Source organism: Trichomonas vaginalis, chromosome I (assembly GCF_026262505.1).
Source record: "Trichomonas vaginalis G3 chromosome I, whole genome shotgun sequence".
NCBI lineage: Eukaryota > Parabasalia > Trichomonadida > Trichomonadidae > Trichomonas > Trichomonas vaginalis.
The window spans coordinates 26358003-26384456 of record NC_067203.1 but is presented as its reverse complement, the minus strand read 5'-3'; the positions used below and the strand labels follow the sequence as shown (position 1 = coordinate 26384456).

Here is a 26454-nt window from a genome sequence, read left to right as displayed (position 1 = left end):
GTGTTTAGCACAAACCTGAATACTGCGAATAGAAATAAACAAGTTACATATATATAAAGTTTATTTAAATATAATCACCATTGAATTCAATCACGCGTTCGCAGCGATCGATCCAGGCTTGAAAGACACGCTTTAAATCATCATGAGAAAATTGCTCAAATTGCTCTCTTACAAAATTTTCAAGATCATCTGGACTCGCGAATTCGCGTCCTTCAGCTCTCTTTTTTAGCGTGCCGAATAAATAAAAGTCAGAGGGTGCAATATCAGGTGAATAAATTGGGTTTGGAACAACTTTGACATTGTTTTCCACCAAGTAATTCATTACCTTATGACTTTTGTGAACTCTTGAATTATCAAAATGAATTGCAAACTTTTGTTTTTGTTGTTTGGATTTCTCAAACTCATCAGAATTGATAATTTGAGTAAGAACATTGTCAATTAGATACTGAGCATTCATCGTATTAGGTTTTTGAAGAATACCAATTGCGATGATGCCATTCACGCCCCAAAAAACCGACAACATCATCATTGGTGTGTCAATTTTTTTCTTCGGGAATGTTTGCGGATTTTCATCCTTCGGGATCCACATGATTTTGGCTTCTGTTGCATATTGAAACCAAGACTTGTCCCCTGTTGCTAAAAAGCGAAACTTCTTGGATTGATACGCACCCAATATAGAGAGGAGCTCTTTCGAAGATTGGACTCTAGATTTTTTTTGAACTGAATTAAGGTTGTGCGGAACCCAACGTGTATACGCTAGTTTGTAGTTCAAATAATTGTGCAGATAATAACTGACTGTTGTACGTGGAATCTTTGTCATCTCCTCTATCCTTCTGAGTGATGCTCTTGGGTCTTCATCTAGCGCTTGAAGAATTGCTTTGATTTTTCTTTGATCCGGCGATTTTTTGTCAATTTTTATGATGGGCGCCTTTTTGTTCATGAAGTGATACATCCTAACATGATACGTTACAGTGGAATAGCTAGGAGCATCCATACCGAAGCATTTTACCAATGTCTCGTAGATTTTTTTACAGTCTTTGCATTTTTTTGCAAGAGCGAGGATGTTTTCTTTATGATTCATTAAAAAAATGAAAAAAATCCCGCCAAAATTTCCCGCGAAACCGCCTCTTGTCTCAAAATTCATTTTATATACCGGCATGGCGCCAAAATACAACATACTCATCATATACATATATTCATATTTTTTATTATATATTTATAATCAGCATATATCTCCTTTAATAGTCTCATATAGAGCGCTGTGCTAAACGCACCTTTGGACACCCTATATATCGAATCAATTATTTCGAAACATTTAAATTATTTAGAATTACTGCATGGATAATATTGAGGCGGTGATGTGATCATTTGAAATGTTGAATTATTTTATAACGTTTATATAAAATTGTTACACATCAAACCAAATTAATTTTTGCAAATTCTAGCAATTTTCTTTCATAAAATAAAATCGTTGTTCAGAATTTATTTCTTCCAAAGTTTTATCAGATTTTTAATAGTAAAATTAAATCGGTTAAACATATTTTAAGGGTTTCGTTTTGCGAAAAAAACGTACAATACGCAATTTCGCCAAAAAAACATTTAGCTAGCTAGATTTTGTAAACATTTGAAAAAAAATCTTCCATTGAAATGATCTTTCAATCCTTAAAATCTTGCTATCCGAATCTAAAATTTATAGGAATTTACATATTTGCAAATAAATTATCATAGGTAACCAATAAAATTGTTCAAAGTTTGATTATCTCATAATTCATTTAGGAATTGACTCATATCGAGTAGGTGACAAAAGTGCATACTCTTAAATTAACCTTAAATGTTGATTTTTCGATATTTTCGGTATTAGCCTTATTGTAAATTTTTCCGGTGATAAATTTATCACACTGAGGTTATTTTGCCGGTGAGATTTTTAACCTTGATTTAATGAAATTAATATATATAAATTTTATTATTTTTAATTTCGAATGAGTATAATAAAATATTTTTTATATCGTCATAACTCTCATCACTGTTGTGATTCCAAATGCGATTATTAAGGTTCAAGTCGCTAATGTTTTGAATGAAGATAGAGCAGTAAGAATTCTTACAAGGGCAGGTAATCAGATTGTTGAGCAAAGAGCTTCAAAACACGATGAATGTTTGAAATTAATTCAACACATTTTGGAAATTGTCGAAAGCCGAAGGATTGAACCTAATGTCCTTATTCCATCTTTGAAGACAATATTAAATTTGGCACAAAGAAGTTTAAAGGAAGAGTAAGCAAGATTAGATAATTTGGACTTTTTTAAAAATTAATGAATAAACAGTATATTTTTGAAGTGTAAGCTTATTTACCTGAAGCTATATTACTTAATATAACATTCAAAGTATTATTGCTATTTATTGGAGAACAAATTTATGTAATTTTCACATGAAAATTGATAAATTTGTATTTCCTTATGATAATCAATTTTTGTATTTGTATGTAGAGAGTCTCCCTGCATGATATCAAGACTTGGCTATTGGTCTTTATCCATTTTTGAAAATTGTATTGTAAATTGTAAGAATTTCTGAATACTACTACTATAAAATATAATTGCTTATCTATGTATATTCTCCCTGCATGATATCAAGACTTGGCTATAAGTCTTTATCCATTTTTTAAAATTGTATTGTAAATTGTAAGAATTTCTGAATACTACTACTATAAAATATAATTGCTTATCAATGTATATTCTCCCTGCATGATATCAAGACTTGGCTATAAGTCTCTATTCATTATGAGTATGACCCCATTTTTTTTACAAAAAGTGCCGAATTGCAACTTTGTCCCAATCTCTGACTCCACTGAGGACGTCACTTTTTTGATATTGCGATGTGATCTTTTTGGAAAATCTTTATGAATATCGTATATAGAGTCTCTTTAATATCTATATTTCATATTTTTATTGATTTTAAAAGCTTTTGCTAAAAGTATTCAATTATTTTTGCTATTTGGCCGGGTAAATGGCAGATTTGCGACATTTTCTGATATGATATTCATATTCTACTCTGATAATAATGCTTATAGAACCCTCTTGCTATTGTGTCAAAATTGCGAAACCGATAGCAAAAATATCTCGCAATATCAAAAATGAGACATTTGGTGAATTATGCATTATACAGATTGAAAATATGATTTTTGAAAACATATCATCATTTTATAGCTAAATCGAAAGTAATTAATATCATATTAGATTAAAATGAAAAAGGAATAGTATCGTTATGCTTTAAGTGGCAGTTTTATAATATAATCATAATTTTAGCTCAATATACAACACCTTTTCGCAATATATGGTTAGCAACCTAAATTCTGATTGTTTTGAATTCATATATCTTACGTTTTCTATAATTACATCGCTATTCATCACCATTTCTATCTTTATCATTATTGTTTGTATCTAATAATTTCTCAAAAAACATTAATACTTAATATTTGTAAATATCATACTTTATAACGTAAATAAGAACATTACCTATTATGAAAAACAATAATTAAAGAAAAATATGATAAGCTTTTATAAATGTAATTTTTAATATCTTATATTCAGAACATATAACTAGTAAATAAAGTACTTATTTTATACATACAACATAGGGCATAACACATCAAATGCTCAAATCTATTTTATTTTTATATAATATATCAATCAAAGCAAATTTACATTGTTTTGTTAGATATACTTTATTCGCATCGAAATTGGCGCGTTTCTTTACAAAAGAGCTATTTTTTCGTGATAAATAAAATCTACATCCCCTAAAAAATCGATTTCTGCAGTCAGAATCGAAAAATACCGATCAGACGTGGAGATATCGTCATTTCTTTTACTCCTTTTTTACTTTTCTTTCTCTCCTCTCTTTTCGGCCACTTTTTGAATACCTTGGTCGTTCATTTACTTTGATTAATGACAAAAAGACCACTTGGGAAATATCTCCATAAGAAATATAAGAAACTTACCTTGGCGGACTCTCGAGAGCCACCACCTGAAGGTTTTGTTAACTGTTACGATGAATCAAATCATGCATATTTACAGTGTAATCATTTTAAAAATGACATCCAGTGCGATTTCTATATCGCAAAATATCATCTTCAGAAAGTGCCTACAGTAGATCCTGAAGCATATCCACTCAAACATCAGCACTATTTTGGCCAACCTACACTTTACGATGTAACAAGGCGTACAGATGTCCAAAACCAGAATCAAGATGACCATCAAGATCAAACACAACAAAATCAAGGCCAGCAAGGTCAAAATCCCCAGATTGATCCGGATGTCAAAGCATATTTTGAAGATTTAAAAGATTGTGATAAAAGTATAAAAGATTTAAATACAATGGAACTGGCAATTATGTACCTCTTTGCCTCAAGGAGTTTACCAATGGATTTGGTGGATGATCAATTGTTCCGTAATGTTCTAATTATGGCAATGCACCTTGGACGTAAACATATAGGAACTAGTAATATGAGCGCGGTTTTGGACAGTCACCTCCCAAGACGTACTTCCTTCCAAGAACGTTTTATTTGTGTGGCCAAAATGCACAAAGATCTTTGGCTAAAGGAGTTTAAAAAGGAAGAATCAGTGGGTGTTGCGATCGATGCCGGAAAGCTCGGTAAAAGATCATATCTTACGAGTTCAATCATGTGCGCAACATCTCAGCTCAAGCCAATGCCATTAGAGACATTCCCGAATTTTACAGGTACTAAAGTGGCGTATGAACATGCGCTTTCACACATCACAGATTTTCTCAAAAGATTTTACCAGATTGATGTTGCTGGTTTCGTAGCAGACAATCTCAGAGTCCAATGGTCTGCACTTGCATCAGTCCTTGAAAATGCACCAGAACATCTTGCCATTCCATGTGGATGTCATACATTTCACCTTTGTCTTAATGATGCAAGAAAACTCTGTCCAAAATTCGACAAATTTTGCCAAAATGTCGAATTGTTTTCAAAAATCTTCTCGAGCAAGCCTGTTGCATCACGACTTGGAGGTGGATGCCCAACAGTTTGTTTAACTCGTTGGACAAATTTGTATGACATTGCATCTTGGATAGTCTTCCATGTCGAATCAATCGTCGATTTCCTTGTTTCTGCAGATGTTCGTGAAGTTCCAGAAATTCACGAACACATTGAAGGAATCGTGAAAGTGCTTTTTGTTTACGCTCCTTCTCTCGTATCCTTCTTAACAGCCTTCAAGCTTCTTTCACAGAAACTCGAAAGCGATAATATTACGATCGCTCAAGTATTCCCATATACACTTTCCGCCTTAATATCGACACAGGAAGTAATGCATCAAGATTTGCAGCCGTTCTATGATATCCTCAAAACTCAGATGGATCAGAGGATGTATCAAACAAAACATGGTTACATTCAATATGCGCTTTTTGTATTCACATATATTGGACGTGAGTTTCACAGAATGAAGAACAGTCAAAAGCGTGAAGCACTCGAATTAATCAAGACAAAATACAATCTTATGCATTGTGAGCAAGATTGTTTGAAAAAAGCTAATGCAATCCTTAATCATCAAAAAATCAAGAATTTAACATCAGCAGAACTCAAAAGAAAATTTACAAATGTAATTTCCAAAACTACTGGTGTTCCTCATTACAATCAGAGCAGCTTTGCCAAAATTAATGTTTACTCACTCGCGGTCAACGATAATAATTTGGCCGGACAATCTGCCAGAAATGACGGTTTGGCCGACCAAGCAGCCCAATTTGTACGCTATCAAAGCGATCGTTTTGAAGATGATACTGACCTCCCAAATAATGTTGATGTCAATTATGAAGCAGAGAGACAGTTTATTGCAGAAACAGAAGTTATGCCAGAGCCTGCAATTCTCAACACCGGCTCAGATTCTGTTCAAACAGAAATGATCCTGCATGAGGATGCAGAAGAGATACATATTGAGCAATCAAGGCAAGCAAAGAATAGTAGTCTCAATCAAGTATTCTTTCCAGAAGCAGAGCTCAACTATGATATTATTGAGTTTCCCAAAATTGATAATAATGAAATTTATCAATTTATTGAAGACATTGCAGTATTCAATAATAAAACACAAGAAGAAAGGCAACAAATTAATTATATTGTCGACAAATGGCTAACTGGACAATTCAATCCAAATCATCCAATTTACGATATTAAAATGTTTTGGGACTACATGGAAGGGGTTTCTCTTTCTATTGGAACAGATGAGATCGATGTTACCCTTTTATCAAGTTTGATCAAAAAATACGCATCAATATCAGCTTCAGAAGCAATGCGTGAAAGAGATTTCAAGGACTTAAGAGATCTTTTAACAGGACTTAGGGCAAGAACAGGCGATCGGCTTTGTAATGCAATAATGATTTTGAAATTAGCTCCTCTTTTAGTGAAAGATAGATTCCGGTACAATTACATTAGACCTGGTTCAGTATGAAGTTATTTTATTTTGTTATTTTTGTTATTGTTGAATAAAAAATTTTATTTATCACGAAAAAAATAGCTCTTTTGTAAAGAAACGCGCCAATTTCGATGCGAATAAAGTATATCTAACAAAACAATGTAAATTTGCTTTGATTGATATATTATATAAAAATAAAATAGATTTGAGCATTTGATGTGTTATGCCCTATGTTGTATGTATAAAATAAGTACTTTATTTACTAGTTATATGTTCTGAATATAAGATATTAAAAATTACATTTATAAAAGCTTATCATATTTTTCTTTAATTATTGTTTTTCATAATAGGTAATGTTCTTATTTACGTTATAAAGTATGATATTTACAAATATTAAGTATTAATGTTTTTTGAGAAATTATTAGATACAAACAATAATGATAAAGATAGAAATGGTGATGAATAGCGATGTAATTATAGAAAACGTAAGATATATGAATTCAAAACAATCAGAATTTAGGTTGCTAACCATATATTGCGAAAAGGTGTTGTATATTGAGCTAAAATTATGATTATATTATAAAACTGCCACTTAAAGCATAACGATACTATTCCTTTTTCATTTTAATCTAATATGATATTAATTACTTTCGATTTAGCTATAAAATGATGATATGTTTTCAAAAATCATATTTTCAATCTGTATAATGCATAATTCACCAAATGTCTCATTTTTGATATTGCGAGATATTTTTGCTATCGGTTTCGCAATTTTGACACAATAGCAAGAGGGTTCTATAAGCATGACTATCGAATTTTTTTTTAGGTTTCGCAAAACAACCAAAAATTAATTCGCTATAAAAGTGACAATTTTAGCAAAACGAAACCCTTACATATTTTCACTTTATTTGAGTCTTCGTAATTTTCTCACAATTTGAAGATTTATGAAATATCAAAAATTGAACTCATCTAACTCAAAGCATTTTGGAGATATTTTTAAATGGAGAACAGCAAAATAAACAATTGAAAAATTAAGACGTCAGCTTTTTGATCGCTGATTAATGTGAAACTCATCAGTCAAATTATCCCTAGAACAAAATTAGCCAGAATGGCTTACGTTGCAGAAAATCTGACTTCATTTTTCAAATCTGCGATTTCGCATTTTATTTATTTTTTAAGAAGCATTTTTTTGCAATAATATGTCTTTACGATATTTCACAAGTATTGACACTCATTGGATAATGCTGGAGTTATTGTTTTTCAAGAAATAATTTTATTAAATTTATTATTTAAATCTCAATTTAAGTAGAAATTATACCCGACAGATATAGCTCACGCCTCAATGCTATCGTTTAAGAAAAATCATTTTGTATTTTTTTTTAATAATTTAACTGTGTTTATCACAGAAAACCATTCTTGATTTCAAACTTACTCATAGAATTGTTTTCCAATAAAAAGAGCTTGTATGTAAGTATATTCGAATTCATAATTGATTTTTTGCAGAATAAAGGATTTTGTTTTACTCTTTCATGATTAGTAAGTTAAGGCGCGCTATAATTATTAGAATGAGAGCAGAGAATATGATTTTATATAACATTTGATATTAATTTTGAAATAAAGCTCAACTATTAATGATGATCCTTGAAAAAATAACAAATTTAAACATTATATTAATGATATTTAAACTTTATCTCCATCATAGTCCGAACTAGAATGTCTCCTCTTATGATGATTTTTATGCTTATTGCCCTTCTTGTTATGGCTGGATTTCTTCGATTTCCTGCAGCATACGGCAATAATTATAACAAAGATAATAACTACTATTACAGCAGCACCAATTATAATGTAAAGCTTGTATTTCTTCCAAATTCCAGATATTCCATCGTTAGATCCTTCTGTTGGAGTTGGTTCTGGACCGAAAGATGATGGATCGTAAACTCCATCTGGTGCTATATCTGAACCTGGACCTTGATCAGTGTTACTTAAGTGTTCAACATTAGTAATAAATGGATTCTTCTTGAATTTCATATCGAACAACTTAACTGTTCTGCAGAATCTCTCTGGATCAACACATAAAACCGAATAATCATCATACTCATATCCTGGATCTGATTCTTTAGTGCATTTCACACTTTTACCATTAACATCAAAATTAACAGAAGAATATCCATCACATGTATAATCATAACAATCTGAAAGTCCTCGCATTGCACCTTTACCACTTGGGCAAGTCATATATGGTATAATGAAAACCATGTAATCAAAAACATCTGATGCACCGTATGAGTCTAAATTCTTTGGATTATAAAATGATTTATGATCACAGTATTCCTTATCTTCATTATTTTCGCCACAATGAGCATTTGCAACTACTTCACTTAATGGAAGCAGACCAATTGTTTTATAATTAGGCAATGCTGTTCCATATGGATCTTCAAATACCAGATATGAGAATGGGAATGTTGTCTGTGGTGGACCAATTGCAAAGTTTTCGATTGGTTTTCCGTTGATTGATTCAGGGTTTCCCCATATCATCGGAGATGCCTTTCTATAGTCAAATTTATAATTACCTGTATCCAAAAGAACTGCTAGTGTTGCATCTGAAACTCGGTTAAATGGCTCCTGATCTTGTTCATCTGGACCAAGATTAACGCCAATCATGATATCATCTAACATTGTTCTTGCTTCTAAATGACTAAATGCTGTTTTGTCACCTCCACCGTTCTCTAATTCAATGCCTGCTGGGCATTCAGCGCCATTATCACCAATGAATTTATCGACACCATAACGATTCTTTGCAAAAATATGAGCATATGGTGTTGTTAAAAATGTCATATCTTTTCCTAGTTTTTTAAGAGCACATGTTGCATCCTTATGAGGTGTGTTATCTCCAATTGGGTGGAAATGGGGAATAAATCTAATGAGAATGCTAATACATGGAACATTTCGTGTAAATATGTGTTGAATGAATATCTAGAACTCGATGTCTCACTTTCGATCTTTACTGGTGCTTTGAGTATGTTGCAGTAGATAAATCCCTGAACAGGACGATAATTATCAAATGATTGCAATGGAGCAGCCATGGCAAGAGCGTCTGAATCATCATCAAAAGGCCTACTTAGAACAGTGACAACCAAGTCATATTCTGTTACAGTTTCCTCACTTGGATATGTAAAGTCATTTTGACGGCTTTTAAGCTGAAAAGGCTTAGTTTCTCTTTGTACATAGATAAGTTCTGAAAGGTAATTCTTTACATTTTCAAGTGTACCTTTCAGATTTTCAAGTTTTTCTGTTGTTACAAGTCCATCATTTTTGCAGGTTTATTCTTTACCATCTATTGTTATTTTTTGATTTTCCTCCTTGCACATAAAAGAATCCTCAAATGTGCTATCGATGAATCTATAATCAAATTGAATTCTTATTTTTTCAAATGTTTGGTTGCCAAGAGTTTTTCTGGCACTTGTTGAATTGTTCACAATCAGTTTAACATCTTTTGCAAGCTTGTCATGCATGCACCTATGTATTTTAGGCTGTTTCTGAGCAAGAAATAATACAGCCAACATTTAAAATGAAGTTAATTCGAAAGTCTCATCACACTTTTCAATGCTCGATTTTTAAAAACTGTTTAAAAATGGAGCTTATATTGAAATAGTGTAGAGACTAAAAATTACCACAGACTATTTCAGAGGATTGAGTGGCAACTCAATCCTCTGAAAAGTCTGAGGTAATTTGCAAAATTGAAAACTTTAATTGAATTCAATTAAACTTGTTTTTGAATGAGTTTTGAATAAATTTTAAACTTTAATTTAATTCCGAACCAAAATTTTTCATAATGAAAATATTTTGAACAAAATATGTTCAGAAATTTCAATTGACTTCAAATTCAGAAAGTTTTCTTCCAAAGAATCATCTTAAATTTCCTTTGAAATATTAATATAAGAACTTGTTTTAATAAGTCTTTAAATTTTAATTTAAAAATAGTCATCCGAGCAAATTGAAAGTCTTCTCAATTTGGGGATTTTCCCAATTAGCTCATAAGTATACTTATTACACAATCAATTTTTTGAGCGAATTCGCAATTTTTTCAATTTTAGGAAAAAGCGACGCATTTGAATTTCATTCAAAAGCGTTAATTTTTAGTAAAAATAAGGGTTTCGTTTTGGTAAAATTATCACTTTTATAGCATATTTGTTTTTGGATGTTTTGCGAAACCAAAAAAACTATGATATACAATGTGTGTGTAAAGAAAATACTTTATTTACTAGTTAAAAAATCATTTGGTATTGATCAAGTTATTTTTTCTGGATAAGATATTATATGGATAATTGGATAGAAAATACAATTATATAATCTTGTACCTGGTTTAATTAAGCTAATTGTCATCAGAAACTTGTAATTTTTATGAATTTCAGATTTTCTTTTCATTACTGCTTTTCTTAATAGGTCAAGTTCTTATTTACATTATAAAGTATGATATTTACAAATATCAAGTTATCGTGTTTTTTGAGAAATTATGAGAAACAAACAAAAATGAAAAAGATAGGAATAGCAATGAATAGTGATGTGGGTATAGAAAATGTAAGAGATATGAATGCAAAGCAATCAGTATTTAGGACATTGACCATAGATTTCGAAAAAAAAATGCTGCATATTGAGCGAAAACTATGATTATATTATAAGGCTGTCATTTAAAGCATAATGAAACTATTCCCTTTTCATTTTAATCGAATATGATATTAATTACTTTCGATTTAGCTAGAAACTGATGAGATGCTTTCACAAATCATATTTTTAATCTCTATAATGCATAATTCACTCAATATCTCAATTTTGATATTGCGAGATATTTTTGCTATCGGTTTCGCAATTTTGACACAATAGCAAGAGGGTTCTATAAGCATTATTATCAACGTAGAATCTGAATATCATATCAGAAAATGTCGCAAATCTGACATTTACCCGACCAAATAGCAAAAATAATTGAATACTTTTCGCAAAAACTTTAAAAATCGATAAAAATATGAAATATAAAAAAAAAAAAAAAAGGTAGTGGGGCTTCCAGGCACTTCGTGCCTTCTAGCCCTGATGATGTTTAATATAAATGAAGTTGATATTCGGAGGACTCTTCTTCTTCCTCCTTGCTTCTGGGAAGAAGCCTTCTTCTGGGTCGAAAACATTATATAATGTGTCGCTTTTCACAAATTATATATGTTTTCATGTTTTGTCAAGACTTCTTCGTAAATGTTTTGTCAAAACTTCTTCGTAAAATCAGACAAAAATAATGTTTAGGTGAAGAGGTGAGATCTCACCTGTTTTCTCACCTCTTTTCTCACCTCATGAATTTGTCATGATTTCATCGTCATAGGCACGGAGATAGGACGGTTATTTTACAAAACTAACAACACGTTGACCGAGTAGTTTTTTGTGCTGAACAAAAAGTGTCATATAAACATCTGTCAAAAACTGTTTTTTACTTCACTTAAAATGCCACGTAAGCTACGTAAGAATATACGTAAGAGGAAGAGAGCATTGAAACATCCAATAGTAAAACTGACACCACAACAACAGTTGCAACAACAAATTATGAATGACCCCACTATGTTGCAACAAATGTCAAGCAACCCTATGCTTTTAAACCGAGTTATTGGTGCACAGAGTGGAGGTTTAAGAGCGGCACTTTTAGCGAAAATGGCAGGCTATGGTGGAGCTGCAGACGGAACAGCTTATAACCCTCAAAGTCAAATGAATTTGAGTTCACTCAAAAATCAAATAACAGATGTCAAAAAGTCAAACATAGACATACAGAAACAAATAAGTGAAAACGAAAAGAAACTAGAATATGACAGACACACAAAGAAACTCAATGAGTTAAACGTAGAGAAAAAGAAGAAAGAAGAACAACTGAAAGAACTAAGTACAGAGGAATATGCGAAAAAAGTGTCAGAAAAAGCAGCAGAAGTAGCAAAAATGGAACAAGATGTTATAAATTTGAAAAACCATACTACTCAATATAAAGTACTGAAAGATGAAGAGATAAAAAAAAAGCCCTGAAGACATATATGGATAGCGATGAGTATAAAAAAGAAGTTGAAGCAAATGTAAAGGCAGAAAAACTTTTACAGTTGCAAAACCAAACCGTACAGTATGAAAACTTAGCACAAGAAAGTAAAAATAACGACGCAGCCATGCAAAAGGCAATGAAAAGCGCAGAATATATAAAAGCTAATAATGACTGGTTAGATGCCCAAGCCAACGCCAAAGCAGCCCAACTTATAGGGTCAATAAGGACAAAAATACAAGCGGATGAAGACAGTTCAAATGAAGCTTTAATGAATGCTGACTTTAAGAACGCCTTCGAAGCTCTTCATAGTAAGGTGAAACTAGTGAACGACTTCTCATCTGGAAAGAAACTGAAGTCTGAAGGTTTCGACAACGAGTTAAGAGAAGTAGCACAAAATATGACGAAAATAACAGATGCAGCAACGAGACAGGCAGTTCAAAGTGCCTATGACGCCGTTAGAGCAACTGTTGTGGAAAGTCAAGAAAAAGAGTTACAACAGACCAAAACAGACCTAGTAAATGCTTTCTTAAAAACGAAAAGTCAGGTAGGACATTATGCTGCAGATGGAACATATGTGCCAGCTGGTGGAACTTATATACCACCAAACCCTCCAAGAGAAGCACCTGCACCAGGACTACCTAAAACATTTACATCGTCACATGGACACAGACACAGGCATGCACCAAAACCAACACAACAACCAACACAACAACCAACACAACAACCAACAGTTCAAAACACTGCACCACAACCAACAGTTCAAAACACTGCACAGCAACAACCACAAACAGAGCAAGGACATAAAAGAAGTAGAGAACAAGGAAACCAAGAATTCTTAAAAATGCTTAAGGAAGACTATGGTTACCCAGATACTCTTGACTTTAGTGACAGATATAAAGAAGCTATTAGAAAGTTCAAGGAAGGAAATACTGACCCGAACCTATTTAGCTTTATGGCTCAGCACCAAATGGGATATAATTTCAAACCTGGAAAATACAAGCTCGCTAAGGGATATGATTTAATAGCATATCATCCAAATGACATGAATGAATTTACTCCAAGATATTTGTGTCAGAGCTAAATGATAATTCAACTCTCTTCATGAAACGCGTAAAAAATAGAGACGGAACGAAAGAAGAAAGGTTTATGAGTCCGGATGACTTAGATAGGGAACTTTTTAAAAACGGTCTCGGAATATATGAAATGCCAGCAGATGAGGTACAAGAAACTCCACAGGAAGAAGTTCAGATACAACCAGACATGGAAGAAATAGTTCAGCAACAACAGCTAGAAGAGCCAGAAGGAAACGAACAAGTCCCTCCTTTGGAAACTAACTTCACAGAACTAGATGAAGATTTGGAACAGCCGAAAAATCTTGACCCTCAACAAGAGTATGCGGAGAATATGGAATCTTTCCAAGAGTCTAAGAAAAATTCAGCTGACATAGTAGAAGAATATCGAAAAATGTTCGCCGACATACAAAAGACTCCAACATCAGATGAAAATATTCAGCATAGAATGGAAGAACTGAAAGAAAGTGTACGCAAATACAACAATCCTTTTTACTTACGACCATATAACGTTCAATCTTTGGCTGAACTCGGTGAAAATAAAAGGTTAAATTTCACCAAAACATATAGAAATGAAACATTGTTTAAAGTTCATTCAGAACCTAACCAATATGGAAACAAACCTACTTTTGTTTCTGCAGACTATGGAACTACAATGAGATGGGGTCATAAAGCTAATCCGGATAGGTGGTTCATAAACTTACAACCACAATTCCAAGAAGTTGTAGACGCAATGGAAGTGAATGGTGAACCAGATATAGCTGGTATTTTCAGCGCGGCTTTAATGCCATTGAAAGATATGAAAGATGCAGATATTTTGGACCAGTATGAAATGAACATGGCTGATGGAAATATAACACCTGACGTTCTAGAACATTTATCTCAAAGAACTACACAGAACCATAGAGATGGTATATTTGGTGAAGAGTTTAGAAAGAAAGTTAGGGAGACAGAAGGAAGAGAACCTATTGTACATGACCTTGCAAACGAAAGTTTACAAAATGTCATAAAAACTTACTTTGCAGACAATGAACCGAGAAGGGATGAATATTTAAGAAAACTCAAATGGACAGTACCAAATGAAATGTTAGTATTGAAAAACATGTTCCTTGACAAAATAAAACCAACTACAGAAATAAATGACGCAAGACTGAAACATTGGGTAAAAGCTTTCCCATTCACAAAAGATATTATTGGTAACATGGAAAGAAAACCAGAATGGCTACAAAAACATATATTTGGAAACGAGCTTATTCCATATGGACAAGCTCTGTTTGAAGAGCTTGAACCGGAAACTCAGGAAAGAGTCATGCAAACAATACGCGAAGACTCAAATACAAACTATGACAAAATCTTTCTAGGATATAGGTTACCTGAGATGGGCGACCAGAGCCCAAAGGCAAAAAGGACATGGGAAATTTACAACATACTAGGTGAACATGAGGCAAAGATGCAACAACTTGAAGCAGAGGGCAAGTTACCAAAAGCGACACCAAAGAAGAAGAGTAGAACAAAGTAAAGCTTGGTCCGAGTGGGTTCTATTATGACACATAAATCCAACTATTCTATATTTTTACCCATATGAAATGTACGCCGCTCAGAATATAACGCCAACAGTTTTGGATGCCATGAACGGAAATGTTTCCGAATGGTATAACGAATGCGACAATGCCATTAGAAGGTCAGAAATAGTTCCTGGAACTTACGAATATACAACTGCTGTTTCTTATGGAAACGTAGGTGAGTTTGGAGAAGGTTCTTCAACAACAGTAGATATTGCTTGCGACAGGTTTCATATTATTTCTATTGACAACTCATTCTTATACGTGGAACAAGACATTGAAATAAAACCTTCTGCCAAGTTGTCTGACAAGAAAGGTTGCAATGGAATTTTCTATGTCGGATACCAATATGCTCCAGAAGTTTTCATGGGATATAAGATATATTCTAACTCTGACTTAGTTCAAACAGTAACATGGGCAAAACTATGAATGGTTCGCTTTGAGAAACTCAGTACAACCACAAGCTAGAGAACAAACAGACCAGTATGCAAATATTGAGAAAATAAGAAGACTTGACCCTAACGTTCCAGGAGTTTATGTTAACCTTTCTGGTTCAGATGGAACTGCTGCCACTAAAGTAAAACTGAAACTTAGAGTTCCTTTGTCATCTTTCCTCATCTTCAGGTTTTTAAGATACTTGCCAAACTGGGCAGGAAAAATTTCTATCGAACTTACTCCAAGCAAAAATAACTTAGTCATTGCACCAACACAAGACCCATTCAGCATTACTGTAGCTGGAACTGGTGGAGCCAAGTTCTGTGACTTTTGCAAAGACAAAGTTGACTTAGACTTTGGTTTCTCAAACTTCAACAATGAAGTAAACTATTATTTCAATGCTGCTGGAACTGCTTGGGACCCAGTTAAGTTTACATGCGAAAAGTTTGAATGCAAGAGAATAGAAAGCAGACTTGCAGTCTATATGTTGGACCCAGATATTTCAAATGCTTTAGCTGCCAAATATATTGCAGTTCCACTTATGTTCCCTATACACCAAATATCTGTCAAAGACTTTGCAGGTGAAGTTGGAAACCAAAGTGCTGACCCAGGTGCAAGAACAGATATTGCTTTAACAACTGCAATGAAACATGCAGATACTATGTTTGTACTGTTCAGACGAACTATAAATGACTATTCTTGTTTCTACAACCCCGGTATTAAATATCATATAAACATAGATGGCAAATATTATCCAAGAGAAGAATATTCTACAGTTGAGGATATGAGGTCATACAACTTGACATTAGATGCTATGAACTTTAACAACAACTTCACAACAACCATTAACCCTGAAATGCAAAGTTCTATTATGCCATATGTGAAAGTATGGACTCATACAGGAGGTCAAAAAACTCAATATACAAATGGAGACCGTTCAAACTTTTGGCTTGGCATTCCATTTGCTGACTCAGAAGACTTTATGGGTGGTTTTCAACTGTTGGTACAGTTCAAATACAATATACTGGTGACAGAGACGGTCCAGATGAACTGAGAGCAAAGAAGTTTACAAAACCAATAGCACTTTTCACGGAAGATGCTCTTTTGAAGATTCGTTCGATGAAACCTGCTGGGCTCCTCAGATTGGCATAACGACAGCTTCCATCGAGCAGATTTTGGCAGCAGGTCAGTAAGTTGTTCTTGAACTGACTTCTCTCCGTCAAATATTGACAGTACGCCAGTTTTGACATAATATTGTAAGATAAACTTACCTTTAGAAATATCTGTAAGTTTTGTTGTTATATTTTTGTCTGCTTCAAGAACTTTCACCATTTCAGTTTATACCAACTTTCTTTGCTTTATGGAAAATTTAGGTTCAGCAAATATTGCTATTCTATAACATTTACCATTGTTTGTATAAAGAACTATTCTGTCAATGTATTTGTATTGTTTGTGAGTATAAACTTTGTTCTGCTTCAATTCAATAAGATATCCGAATACGTCCATCTTTTTATTCTAAGTAAAATGTCATTTCCGAAAAATAGAAGCGTAAGTGTTTCAAAAGGTTTAATGGCGGTGGCAGACGTGAAGTTAAATTCACCAACTCAAACAAACAGTCAAAGTGTTTGTTGTCAATGTCAAAGACAGAGATGTTGAGTGGGGAAACCATACGAAGACGAAGATGTATAAAATTGTTCCTGTAAAGAAAACAAACATATCCTGAAGTTAGCAGAGACTTAAGTTCTGTTGCAGATATTCGAAACGACTACCAACAACTGAAAGACAAACTTCAAACTCAGGAGAAGATTTGTCAAGCTTTAAGTATAATGTTAAACTTGGTCGAACACAACCCTGTAAAAGTGAACTCATATGTCATTGCACCTCATGAAGTTTTGAAAGAACTATTGAAACTTTTGACAGAGGCAGACGATATAAACATCAAAGAAATAGAACCCGACATTAGTTGCTGTGGTGTTTCATATAATGTCATTGACAAGATATACGTTATGAAAGGAGGTGAAACGTTGAACTTAAAGTATAGTTTCCCAGACGTCATAAAAATATTTGACGACCACAACATTTCATTAAAATTTATTTGCTAAGTAAAAATGTCAAAACTTCTTGAAAGATGTTTGAAGAAAAATAATATAGACTTTATTTCATGTAAAGGACTTTACACACTTTTGAACGATATGAAAGACCCTGTTTTGTTTGTTCGTGTAGACAAAGGAAAGTTCTATGTCTTTACAAAATATTTGAACTTCTTAGACAGAGAACTTCAAGAAACGCCATGTGAAAGTTTAGATGAAGTTCTTCTCCATTTCAGAAAAACTTTTAAATATATATAAATGGCAGAAGATATAATGGTTTATACTATTACGACTAAAAACCCTGAGTCATATAATTCTATAACAACAAACTTACAAAGTCCTCAAGGACGGTATTGTAAACTAACTTTAAACACAATGACGACTAAAGCCTGTTTTGCTCTTTTGACACCAGAAGACTTTATTGTTGTGAATGGTAAAAAATACTCCTTTGAAGATACTTACTCAGATATACCACCAACAGGTTTTGTTGACTTATTTAATACTTTAAGTACGGGTGTAACATGTGCTGCAACTAGAGCAGGTTTCATTATGTTTGGATGTCCGACTGAGTTTAGTATAAACGATATGAGCTATAATACAAAACTTATATCTGGTTTTTACTACCAACAATTTCCTATAACAGGAAAAGGTGTCATACAAGGAATGTCTATTCCATTGACATTAAGCACACCTATTTTATATATTGTTTCAAACTTAGGTTCAAAGTGCTATTCGAATGTCGACAGAAACTATTATGACCAAAAGATACTTATGCGTATAAACAATACTTTCTCTGCTGGTTTGCCTATTGTTCATTCGAATGCAGAATTTCAACCTTAGTGAACTCAAACACTTTGGCAAGTATAACGTTGACATTAGTTGACGCAAACTTTGTTCCTGTAAAACTTTTATGTCCTATGTATTTGTCAATGACGGCAGAAAGTTTCGAATTGGAAGATGCAACTGGTGAAAGTATTGTATTACAAGAACAACTTCAACAACAAATAGCTCAAGAACAACAAATGCAACAAATGGAACAACAAAGTCAAGAATAAAAAAAATATTTTTTTTATTTTTATAAAAATGTACAGAATAGATGTTTCAGATTTTTATGACTTCCAAGCATTCAGAAATATGTGTCCATTTAGAGACTATAACAAAGCAGTCGAGAATTTGAAACGTTTAGTCATTTATGTCGACTCTTGCCCCAGAATGTTATGTTATGAAAGAATGGGATGTTGTCTTTAACAAACCAAGAGCAACAATAGTTTCAGAACAAGAATGTAGACAGAAACTTAAGAAAATAAAAGTCGTACAAGTTGGCATGAAGATGTTAGATGCTTGGGATATCTTATTGTCAAAGTTAGAAGATTTTTCAGTTCGAGGTATAAAGTTCTATACACCTTCTCCAAACTTCTATTCTATCTTCACTGGATATAAATACGAACAAGTAGAATGGAAAGAAAATATTATAGAAGCTTGGTTAGACCATGTCAAAGAAATTATATGCAATGGAAACGAAAGAGTCTATGAGTATTATCTTATGTTGGTTTGCAAACATCTTACAACATCCAAGTGCTAAAAATGAAACTGCTCTCATTATAATTGGAAAACAAGGAACTGGTAAGAACACATTCTTTACAGATATCTTATGCAAACTGTTAGAGGGCTATTCGAACCCGAATATGACAAACATAGAAAACATCTGTGGCAAGTTTAACTCCTCAATAGAGAATATGAAACTTATAGTTTGCAATGAACTTCAAAGTATAGATACAACAAAAGTTTTGAACTCAGATGCTTTGAAGAGTCTTATAACAGACAAAGTTGGAGTTGTTGAAAGAAAATATAAAGACCAAAGAGTTTGTGAGAATGTTGCAAACTTCATTATGGTTTCAAACAATGCTGTTCCGATGAAGTTAGAAAGTTTCTGACAGAAGATATGTAGTTGTCAGAACGTCAGATTCTCATATGCAAGATACAGAATATTTTGACGACTTAGCAGAAACTTTGACATCTGACTTTTACAACCACTTGTTCTCATACTTTATGACATTAGATATTTCAAAGTTCAATCCAAGACAAATTCCACATACCGAAGAGAGACAAAACATTGTTAGAAGCAAACAAGAGTGTATATGAACTGTTCATAGATGAAACTGACTTTTTTGTCATTAGATGAAAGGTCATTGTACGATTCGTATAAACAATATTGTCAAGAATATGGTTATATGACAGCGTCTAAACGAACATTCTTGGCAAATGTCAAAAGTCTTTTAGATGTTCAGAATGGTGTATATACAAGAAAAATTTTTTCTGAGTAAATTTAAAACAAAAATATTTTTTATCCGATAGAAAAGATGGCAAAATTCATCTCAGTAAATAAGTACATGTCAGGACTTAAAGAAGAACTGGACCATTCACATATTTGAATGTTTACTTCTACCATTTTGAAAAGTCTTCATTCAGCAAAGTTTGGAACATCGAACCAGTTAAGTTTGCTATTGTGACTAAAATGGTGCGAAATTTGAAGACTTAGACATTAGAAGGTTTGTTAGCAGTCAAAGAAAGTTTTGACAGAAGGTTTTCAAACCTTAAAGAAGGCAAAGCATACAAACTTGTTTATACCTTATGAACCAAAGAAAGCAGACGACTATGAATATTATGAGTCTAAGATAGTTGAAGTTCAAGGTAAATTGGGTAAAAAGATTTTAGAGTCTAAGCCGGTGTTTGCTCCTAAAGAGGAAGAGAACATTGACATTGACCCAGAAATGTTCTAAAAATAAAATTTTATTTTTACATGTCAAATTTCTTTTTCTCTGGAACTGGTTCAGGTTTCTTTCTTCTCTTCTTCACTTTTCTTTTCTTTCTTTTCTCTCTTCTTCTTTCTGGTGGAGTTATGTCAAATTTCTCAGAACCATATTTATGTAAAAGTTCTTTGTCCTTTAATAGCTCATCTATTCTGTTTTCTATTTCATCTTCAAGAACAGCGCATGTGTCTTCTTTGCGTTCTAAGAACTTTTGTTGGACTTCATCTTTCCAATCGGTCGTCATCTCTGTCAACAAGTCTGTCATTGACAAATTTTAAGACTGCTCTTTGTAATGTTTTATGGTTCTTGTCATATTCCCAGAAACAGACTTTAGAACAAATTCACCTTTCTTGTTTACACTATGTAAGATTTTATGGTCGACAGATGTTTTGCTGTCAAAAAGTTTGTCTCGATATAGATAGCGAAATCGCTAGACATTTTCTAAAAGATAAAAATTTTAATTTTTCTAAAAATATGTTAGAAAAAAAGTTTGCTGACATTGACAAAAAATTTTGAGAATGTTTAAACAAGAACAAGAGGAAGTTAGAAAATGCTCAGATAAAACCTATACATGACAAGTTCTTATTTGCTCAGAATGGATAACAGGTCTAATTGCACCACCTGGGTCGGGTAAGACTTTCACTTATCTTTAAAATGGCTGCACAACAACAAGAACTAGATGAGAAGAACCCATTCTATGAGTTAGTTGTTATTTGTAGTACTTCTGGTCAATTTGACCAAACCGTCAATTCGTTCAAAGATATTATAAAGAAGTCTAAGTTAGTATGTATAAAAGACTCTGAGTTGTTAGATTGGATAAAGAAGTACCAAAGAAGAGTTTTGAAGTATAATGCTATAAATGAGTATATAAATTCTAAGTTTAAAGAACCTAATGAGGAAATGCAGAGAATATTAGAGAAGAAACACTTCAGAAACAAACAGAAAGAGATAGAATACATTTCGAAGAAATTGCAATCTTACGATTGGAAGACTTACCCTCATAGGTGTCTTCTTATTTTAGATGATTTCGCCTCTCATCCTTTGTTAAAGAACAGAGAACAAGATATGTGTCGAATTCTTAAGAAGCTCAGACACTTTAACATCTCAGTTGTCATTTGTGTACAGACAGCAAAGAGTTTAAGTAAGGATGTTAAAAGAATACTTACTGACATTATACTTTTCCCCGGATTGTCCGAAGACGATTTCATGGAACTTATGAAAGAGTCCATGGCAGGTAAGTTTGACAGACATGAACTATGGGAGAAGTACAAAGTCATACAAGACCCTCATACTTCTTTCAGAATTCATATCTACGCAAACAAAGTTCAAATTGTAAAAAGTCAAGCTTGAAAAATAAAGAGTTCATTTACTCTACTTGTTTGAAGTTGTCAAAATACTCTGTTATTTTTTCCTTTAACAATGGCAAATCTTCTTTGAATGTAAGTATTGTACAACCTTTCATATCATAGTGTGTTTGAGGTAACGTATCTTGAACTATTTGTTTCACATCTTCATTTGGGGTCATTGAAATCGGTAAGTTTTCGCGATAGAACCAATTTCTGTCAGATTTGTAAATCTTAGCAAGGTCGTAAAAGCTTTTGTTGTTTCTTCTGACTAAATGCAACATAACCATATCTTTATCTTCTTCATTTTCCATCTCTTCAGTATAAATCATATACTTATAGTTCTTTTCCTTTCCTTTTGGTACCGAACGTGGTATTCTTTTCTGAATGCTTTTGTCTTTTGCTTCAAGCTTGTTCTCTAGCTCTTCACGTTCTTGTCTATGAATTTCGTCAAGAAGTCTGTAAACATGCCATGCATAACGAGGCGAAGCCCACATTGCAACAGCATTTACAAGAAGTCTATGTACATAATATCCTCTCAAACCGTTTGGCAATTTTTCACGATTTTCATAGAGTTTTGGCGACTGGGGTTTTTTACTTACTCGCTGTTCTTCACTGTTTTCATAGAGTTTTGGCGACTGGGGTTTTTTACTTACTCGAGTTTTTGCGACTACGAAAAAATCCGTAGTCGAATTTTCAGCTTCATTTAATAGTTCAATAGTGCTTTGGTTCCTAAACCAGTCTTGTGGTTTCTTAGTATCTGGAGCAAAACATGCTGTCAAAATACTTTGCATTTGGTACATATCGTCTTTGACCGAACGAATGAGACGGAGTTGTTTGTTAAACTGTATGTACTCATATTCTTCATTTATAGCTTCATGGACTATAACTGTTGTTGTGTTCTCTGTTGTTGACATATCTGTCTTTACATACAAAATAAAAAAATAAATAAAAATAAAACTAACTTTATTTTTTCTATCTTAAGGAAATTCATGATTTTTGTGCTGAATTCAATAAAAATATATTTTAGGTGAAGAGGTGAGATTTCACCTCTTTTTTCACCTTTTTTTTTCACCCCAGTTATTTTATAAACGTTTCACATGGTAAACGTTATTTTTGGAATTTTGTGAAAACTCAACGGTTTGACACATGCCCTAAAAATTATTTTACTCAGAATTTTGTTGCTGAATTCAGCAAAAATATAATTGAGGTGAAGAGGTGAGATCTCACCTGTTTTTTCACCTGTTTTTTCACCTCTTTTTTCACAAGCGTTTTACATGAATTGTACGATGTATATTTGAAATCCTAAACAATTTCGTAGCTTCTATTTCTTCTTTTAGTACATCGAATGTTTTAACAATGCCGAAGGTTTCTTTATACTTCTTCTTGACGTCAGATAGAAGGAAATCGTCCGCAGTTGGATAGTTTTTGTTCAGAAATTCTAACATGTCCATTTTATTTTCTACCGGCTTCTCTGCTTCTTTCTTTAAATCTGCATAGTCGTTTCTCATTCTTTCTATCTCTTTGACGGAGTAGTTATATTTCCTCATTGCTGCTTTACATTTTGAACATTGCGGGTTCATTTTTGCGTTATACATTGAAACCTTACCTGCTAAAACAACCAAGGCGTCAATGGTTTTCTTTAAATCTGAAGCAGTTGGTTTTATCTGTTCATTCCATACCTTACCTCTTCTATCTTTATCTCTTATCTGCCATACACATTTTGCAGCTAATGAAACAAAGTTGTCGTATGTCTTAAACTCCCCAGATTTATATATGTCAGAGATGTTCTTATATACCATGTCGCAATCTTTGTCCATAACTTTATGGTTGCAATGAAAACCAAGGAATTCATAATTTACCTTTCGTATGAACTTCTTTATTTCTACTGAGTCAGTTGCTTTGACTTCAATTTCATCGAATTCAGGAATAGTGAGCTTTTGTTGTTGGATTTCAGGTAGTTTAGGCAAATGGTCGATGAGGTCCTCCATTTCATAAAGATACTGTTCATTTGTTTCATCCTGTGCGGTACAGTCTAAATTACTTGTTAAAAGTTCTTGCTTAATTCTTTGTATTTCTGTCTCAAAAGTATATGAAGAAGGAATGAAGCTTTTCATCTCTACTAACATAGATGTTGGATTCATGACTAACGAGTTTGGTGCTGTTGTTTGAATTGTTGTTGTGCCGATTGTTGAAATCATATCTTTTATACAAAATAAAAAAAATAAATAAAATAAAACTAATTTTATTTTTTCTATCTTAAGGAAATTCATGAAAATTCATGAGGTGAGAAAACAGGTGAAAAAACGGGTGAGATCTCACCTCTTCACCTAAACATTATTTTTACTGAATTCAGCAACAAAATTCAAATTGTAAAAAGTCAAGCTTGAAAAATCTAAGTGTTTAGTCTTAGTAAGATGGTAGCTTCTTAAAGCAAATACCATTGCTGAGTTTTATGTACGTGAAGAGAAGTACAATGAATTCAATTACGAGTACAATTGCAATGACAACTAAGGCAACTATTTTTGTCTTTTGCCAGCAAGGGTACTTCTTCTCTTCCAATGGTTCGGCAGAACTATACTCACTCATGAGAAATGCCAAAACGGTTTAATAGAAAAAGTGTTATTTTTTTCATGTCCGAAGACTCGAAGGTGCAACACTTCCAAAATACCGACGAACTCAGAAGAGCAGCATCTTTGAGTTCTCCAGGTACACCTTGGAAAATGCTGAAGAACTCCGACACAGAGAATTTGGAGAAATTGCACTCCAATACTACCTTGACAAACAAAGGGTAAACAAAGGGTAAAATAAGACTAAAAACTTAACGTTTAAAAAGTGACATTTTTATGAGCTCCGAGTCACCGAGAAAACTTGGTCAGATGTTAGCAGCTTACTTCCCTGAGGAGGATGGAAGCGTTACATACGTAAGGTTCAAAAACAACGAATCTGGAATTGCGTACTAAATTCGCAATTACATGACCATGGAAGAGTACGAAAGGTTCCTACAAGAGAAACCAGCTCTAAACAACTCAGAAAAGAAAGAATAAAAAGTTTAACTCGTAATTGTTTATTTTTTTTACTTGTATGGGCAAGCTGCAAGAATGAAGTCGACTATCTCAGTCTTTGTCTTGACCAGTTGGACGGCTCTTGCGAGTACGTCTGTTTTGCGGTCTCCAGCTGGTGTCTGACCTTCGTAATTGCGCATGTTCTTGAGAGCTCCAACTGTAAATGATTGTAGGATGAAGAGTCTCTCAGACTGCTTGAGGTAGTCTTCACGGTCACGAACCGAATCTGTGGTACGAGTCGAATCGGTCGATTTGAGGGAAGAGACTGAAAGCCTGTCGTCTTCCATAGGGGCAGTAGCATACTCTTTGCGTAAACGGTTCAGACCTTCTTCGAACTCTTGGTCTCTCTTCGATTTGGATTGAGATTGGAATTGCTGGGGTGGAGCTTGCTGGAACATCCAAGGGTTGGGGAAGTAAGGCATAGGCAGAGGAGGGTAGTTCGGGAAGCCTTGTGGTAGGTAGTAACCTTGAGGTGGAAATTGGTAGTAATTCGGAGGTACTTGCTGGAACTGAGGTTGCTGAGGAGACTGTTGTGGTTCTTTAGGTTCCTCTGGTTTGGGAATGGACTGGGTTGGTGGGACGTCGGACATTCGTTTGTGGCTTAACCGTCGGACCACAACGATAAAAATCTCTGCTACTAGCAGTACTGCTACTGACAGTAGCAGTACTTTTACTGACAGTAGCAGTACTTTTTCTGACAGTAGCAGTACTTTTACTGACAGTAGCAGTACTTTTACTGACAGTAGCAGTACTTTATCGTCGAAAACCCTCTCAAATTTTCCTTTTTACTGACAGTAGCAGTACTTTTACTGACAGTAGCAGTACTTTTACTGACAGTAGCAGTACTTTTACTGACAGTAGCAGTACTTTTACTGACAGTAGCAGTACTTTTTCTGACAGTAGCAATGGTCGAGGTCGAACCTACCGACGAGGCAATTTACCTAATTGAAATTAACGAGCTTGTTAAAGACTTCCTCAGGCAGAATGTAAAAGGCAAGCTTGTTAACGGTTGGATAACGGGAAGGGCTGCCTTGAATCTCGAGACTTCGACTGGAATTCCAATTCAAATACCAGACGGGACAGCCTACGACGACATAAAGCAAGCAAAGAAAGAAGCTCTTCTCAAGTTCTTTGCAAAGCGTCCTTGGATACTACTTCCAAACAGAGAGAACCCTTTCCCAAGAATGAGCCAAATTCTCAAGGGTCTCCTTCACTTCTCGGGTCAGCCGTTCTACATAACCTGTGAAGGCGACATCCAACCAGTTCAGTAAACCTTAACGTTTAGAGTAAAAACATTTTTTTCATTTTTTGAATGAAGCAAGTTAAATTCGTCCCACACCAAACTCAATGGACCGATGAAGAGTTTCAAGCCATAGTTGAAGACGTTGAGAACGACATAGACGGCGAACTTGAAGGAGCTCAAATCACAATTGCAACCAAAATTGCAGGAGTCAAGGAACAGATAGCTCCACTTAAAGCTACCAAAGCTACTCTTGACCTCATGGATAGTTACCGTTTAGATGTCAAGAGAGGAATAAGACAATTAAAATTAAAACTCTTAAATTACGAAGCTATACTCCAGAAGTTAGCAGAGATGAG

At 33.7% G+C, this 26454-nt stretch overlaps 7 protein-coding genes and 8 pseudogenes across 15 annotated transcripts, besides 6 other annotated features; 10 read left to right on the top strand and 5 right to left on the bottom strand.

The window, feature by feature from the left end:
- Positions 1-12: part of a terminal%2Cinverted (terminal inverted repeat of Mariner transposon ID:TVAGG3_1053700) that runs on past the window's edge.
- Positions 1-1288: part of a mobile genetic element that runs on past the window's edge.
- TVAGG3_1053710 (Mariner transposase) lies at positions 65-1192 on the bottom strand (the record flags this gene model as incomplete). The annotated part of the gene is made up of 1 exon (XM_051255819.1): positions 65-1192. The coding sequence occupies one exon, from the start codon at positions 1190-1192 to the stop codon at positions 65-67; it is 1128 nt and encodes a 375-aa protein (XP_051081393.1).
- Positions 1261-1288: a terminal%2Cinverted (terminal inverted repeat of Mariner transposon ID:TVAGG3_1053700).
- A 503-nt stretch (positions 1289-1791) lies between these two features.
- Positions 1792-2004: a mobile genetic element.
- Positions 2005-2833: a mobile genetic element.
- An 801-nt stretch (positions 2834-3634) lies between these two features.
- Positions 3635-6719, top strand: TVAGG3_1053670 (annotated as a pseudogene). The gene has a single exon: positions 5265-6407. A coding segment is annotated over exon 1 (1143 nt).
- A 1380-nt stretch (positions 6720-8099) lies between these two features.
- On the bottom strand, positions 8100-9254 carry TVAGG3_1053660 (regulation of choline O-acetyltransferase protein; the record flags this gene model as incomplete). The annotated part of the gene is made up of 1 exon (XM_001299917.1): positions 8100-9254. The coding sequence occupies one exon, from the start codon at positions 9252-9254 to the stop codon at positions 8100-8102; it is 1155 nt and encodes a 384-aa protein (XP_001299918.1).
- A 2180-nt stretch (positions 9255-11434) lies between these two features.
- Positions 11435-26454: part of a mobile genetic element that runs on past the window's edge.
- On the top strand, positions 11904-12398 carry TVAGG3_1053650 (annotated as a pseudogene). Its single transcript has one exon. A coding segment is annotated over exon 1 (495 nt).
- Positions 13044-13319, top strand: TVAGG3_1053640 (protein of unknown function, DUF4106 family; the record flags this gene model as incomplete). Its single annotated transcript, XM_051255818.1, has 1 exon — positions 13044-13319. The coding sequence occupies one exon, from the start codon at positions 13044-13046 to the stop codon at positions 13317-13319; it is 276 nt and encodes a 91-aa protein (XP_051081392.1).
- Positions 13322-13946, top strand: TVAGG3_1053630 (annotated as a pseudogene). The gene has a single exon. A coding segment is annotated over exon 1 (625 nt).
- Positions 14860-15069, top strand: TVAGG3_1053620 (protein of unknown function, DUF4106 family; the record flags this gene model as incomplete). The annotated part of the gene is made up of 1 exon (XM_051255817.1): positions 14860-15069. The coding sequence occupies one exon, from the start codon at positions 14860-14862 to the stop codon at positions 15067-15069; it is 210 nt and encodes a 69-aa protein (XP_051081391.1).
- TVAGG3_1053610 (uncharacterized protein) lies at positions 15137-15541 on the top strand (the record flags this gene model as incomplete). Its single annotated transcript, XM_051255816.1, has 1 exon — positions 15137-15541. One exon carries the CDS (start codon positions 15137-15139, stop codon positions 15539-15541), a length of 405 nt encoding a protein of 134 aa, XP_051081390.1.
- TVAGG3_1053600 lies at positions 18860-19483 on the top strand (annotated as a pseudogene). Its single transcript has one exon. A coding segment is annotated over exon 1 (624 nt).
- Positions 21348-21797, top strand: TVAGG3_1053590 (protein of unknown function, DUF4106 family; the record flags this gene model as incomplete). Its single annotated transcript, XM_051255815.1, has 1 exon — positions 21348-21797. One exon carries the CDS (start codon positions 21348-21350, stop codon positions 21795-21797), a length of 450 nt encoding a protein of 149 aa, XP_051081389.1.
- TVAGG3_1053580 lies at positions 21956-22584 on the bottom strand (annotated as a pseudogene). The gene has a single exon. A coding segment is annotated over exon 1 (629 nt).
- On the bottom strand, positions 23053-23903 carry TVAGG3_1053570 (annotated as a pseudogene). The gene has a single exon. A coding segment is annotated over exon 1 (851 nt).
- TVAGG3_1053560 lies at positions 24637-24837 on the top strand (annotated as a pseudogene). Its single transcript has one exon. A coding segment is annotated over exon 1 (201 nt).
- On the bottom strand, positions 24867-25445 carry TVAGG3_1053550 (uncharacterized protein; the record flags this gene model as incomplete). Its single annotated transcript, XM_051255814.1, has 1 exon — positions 24867-25445. The coding sequence occupies one exon, from the start codon at positions 25443-25445 to the stop codon at positions 24867-24869; it is 579 nt and encodes a 192-aa protein (XP_051081388.1).
- TVAGG3_1053540 lies at positions 26168-26377 on the top strand (annotated as a pseudogene). The gene has a single exon. A coding segment is annotated over exon 1 (210 nt).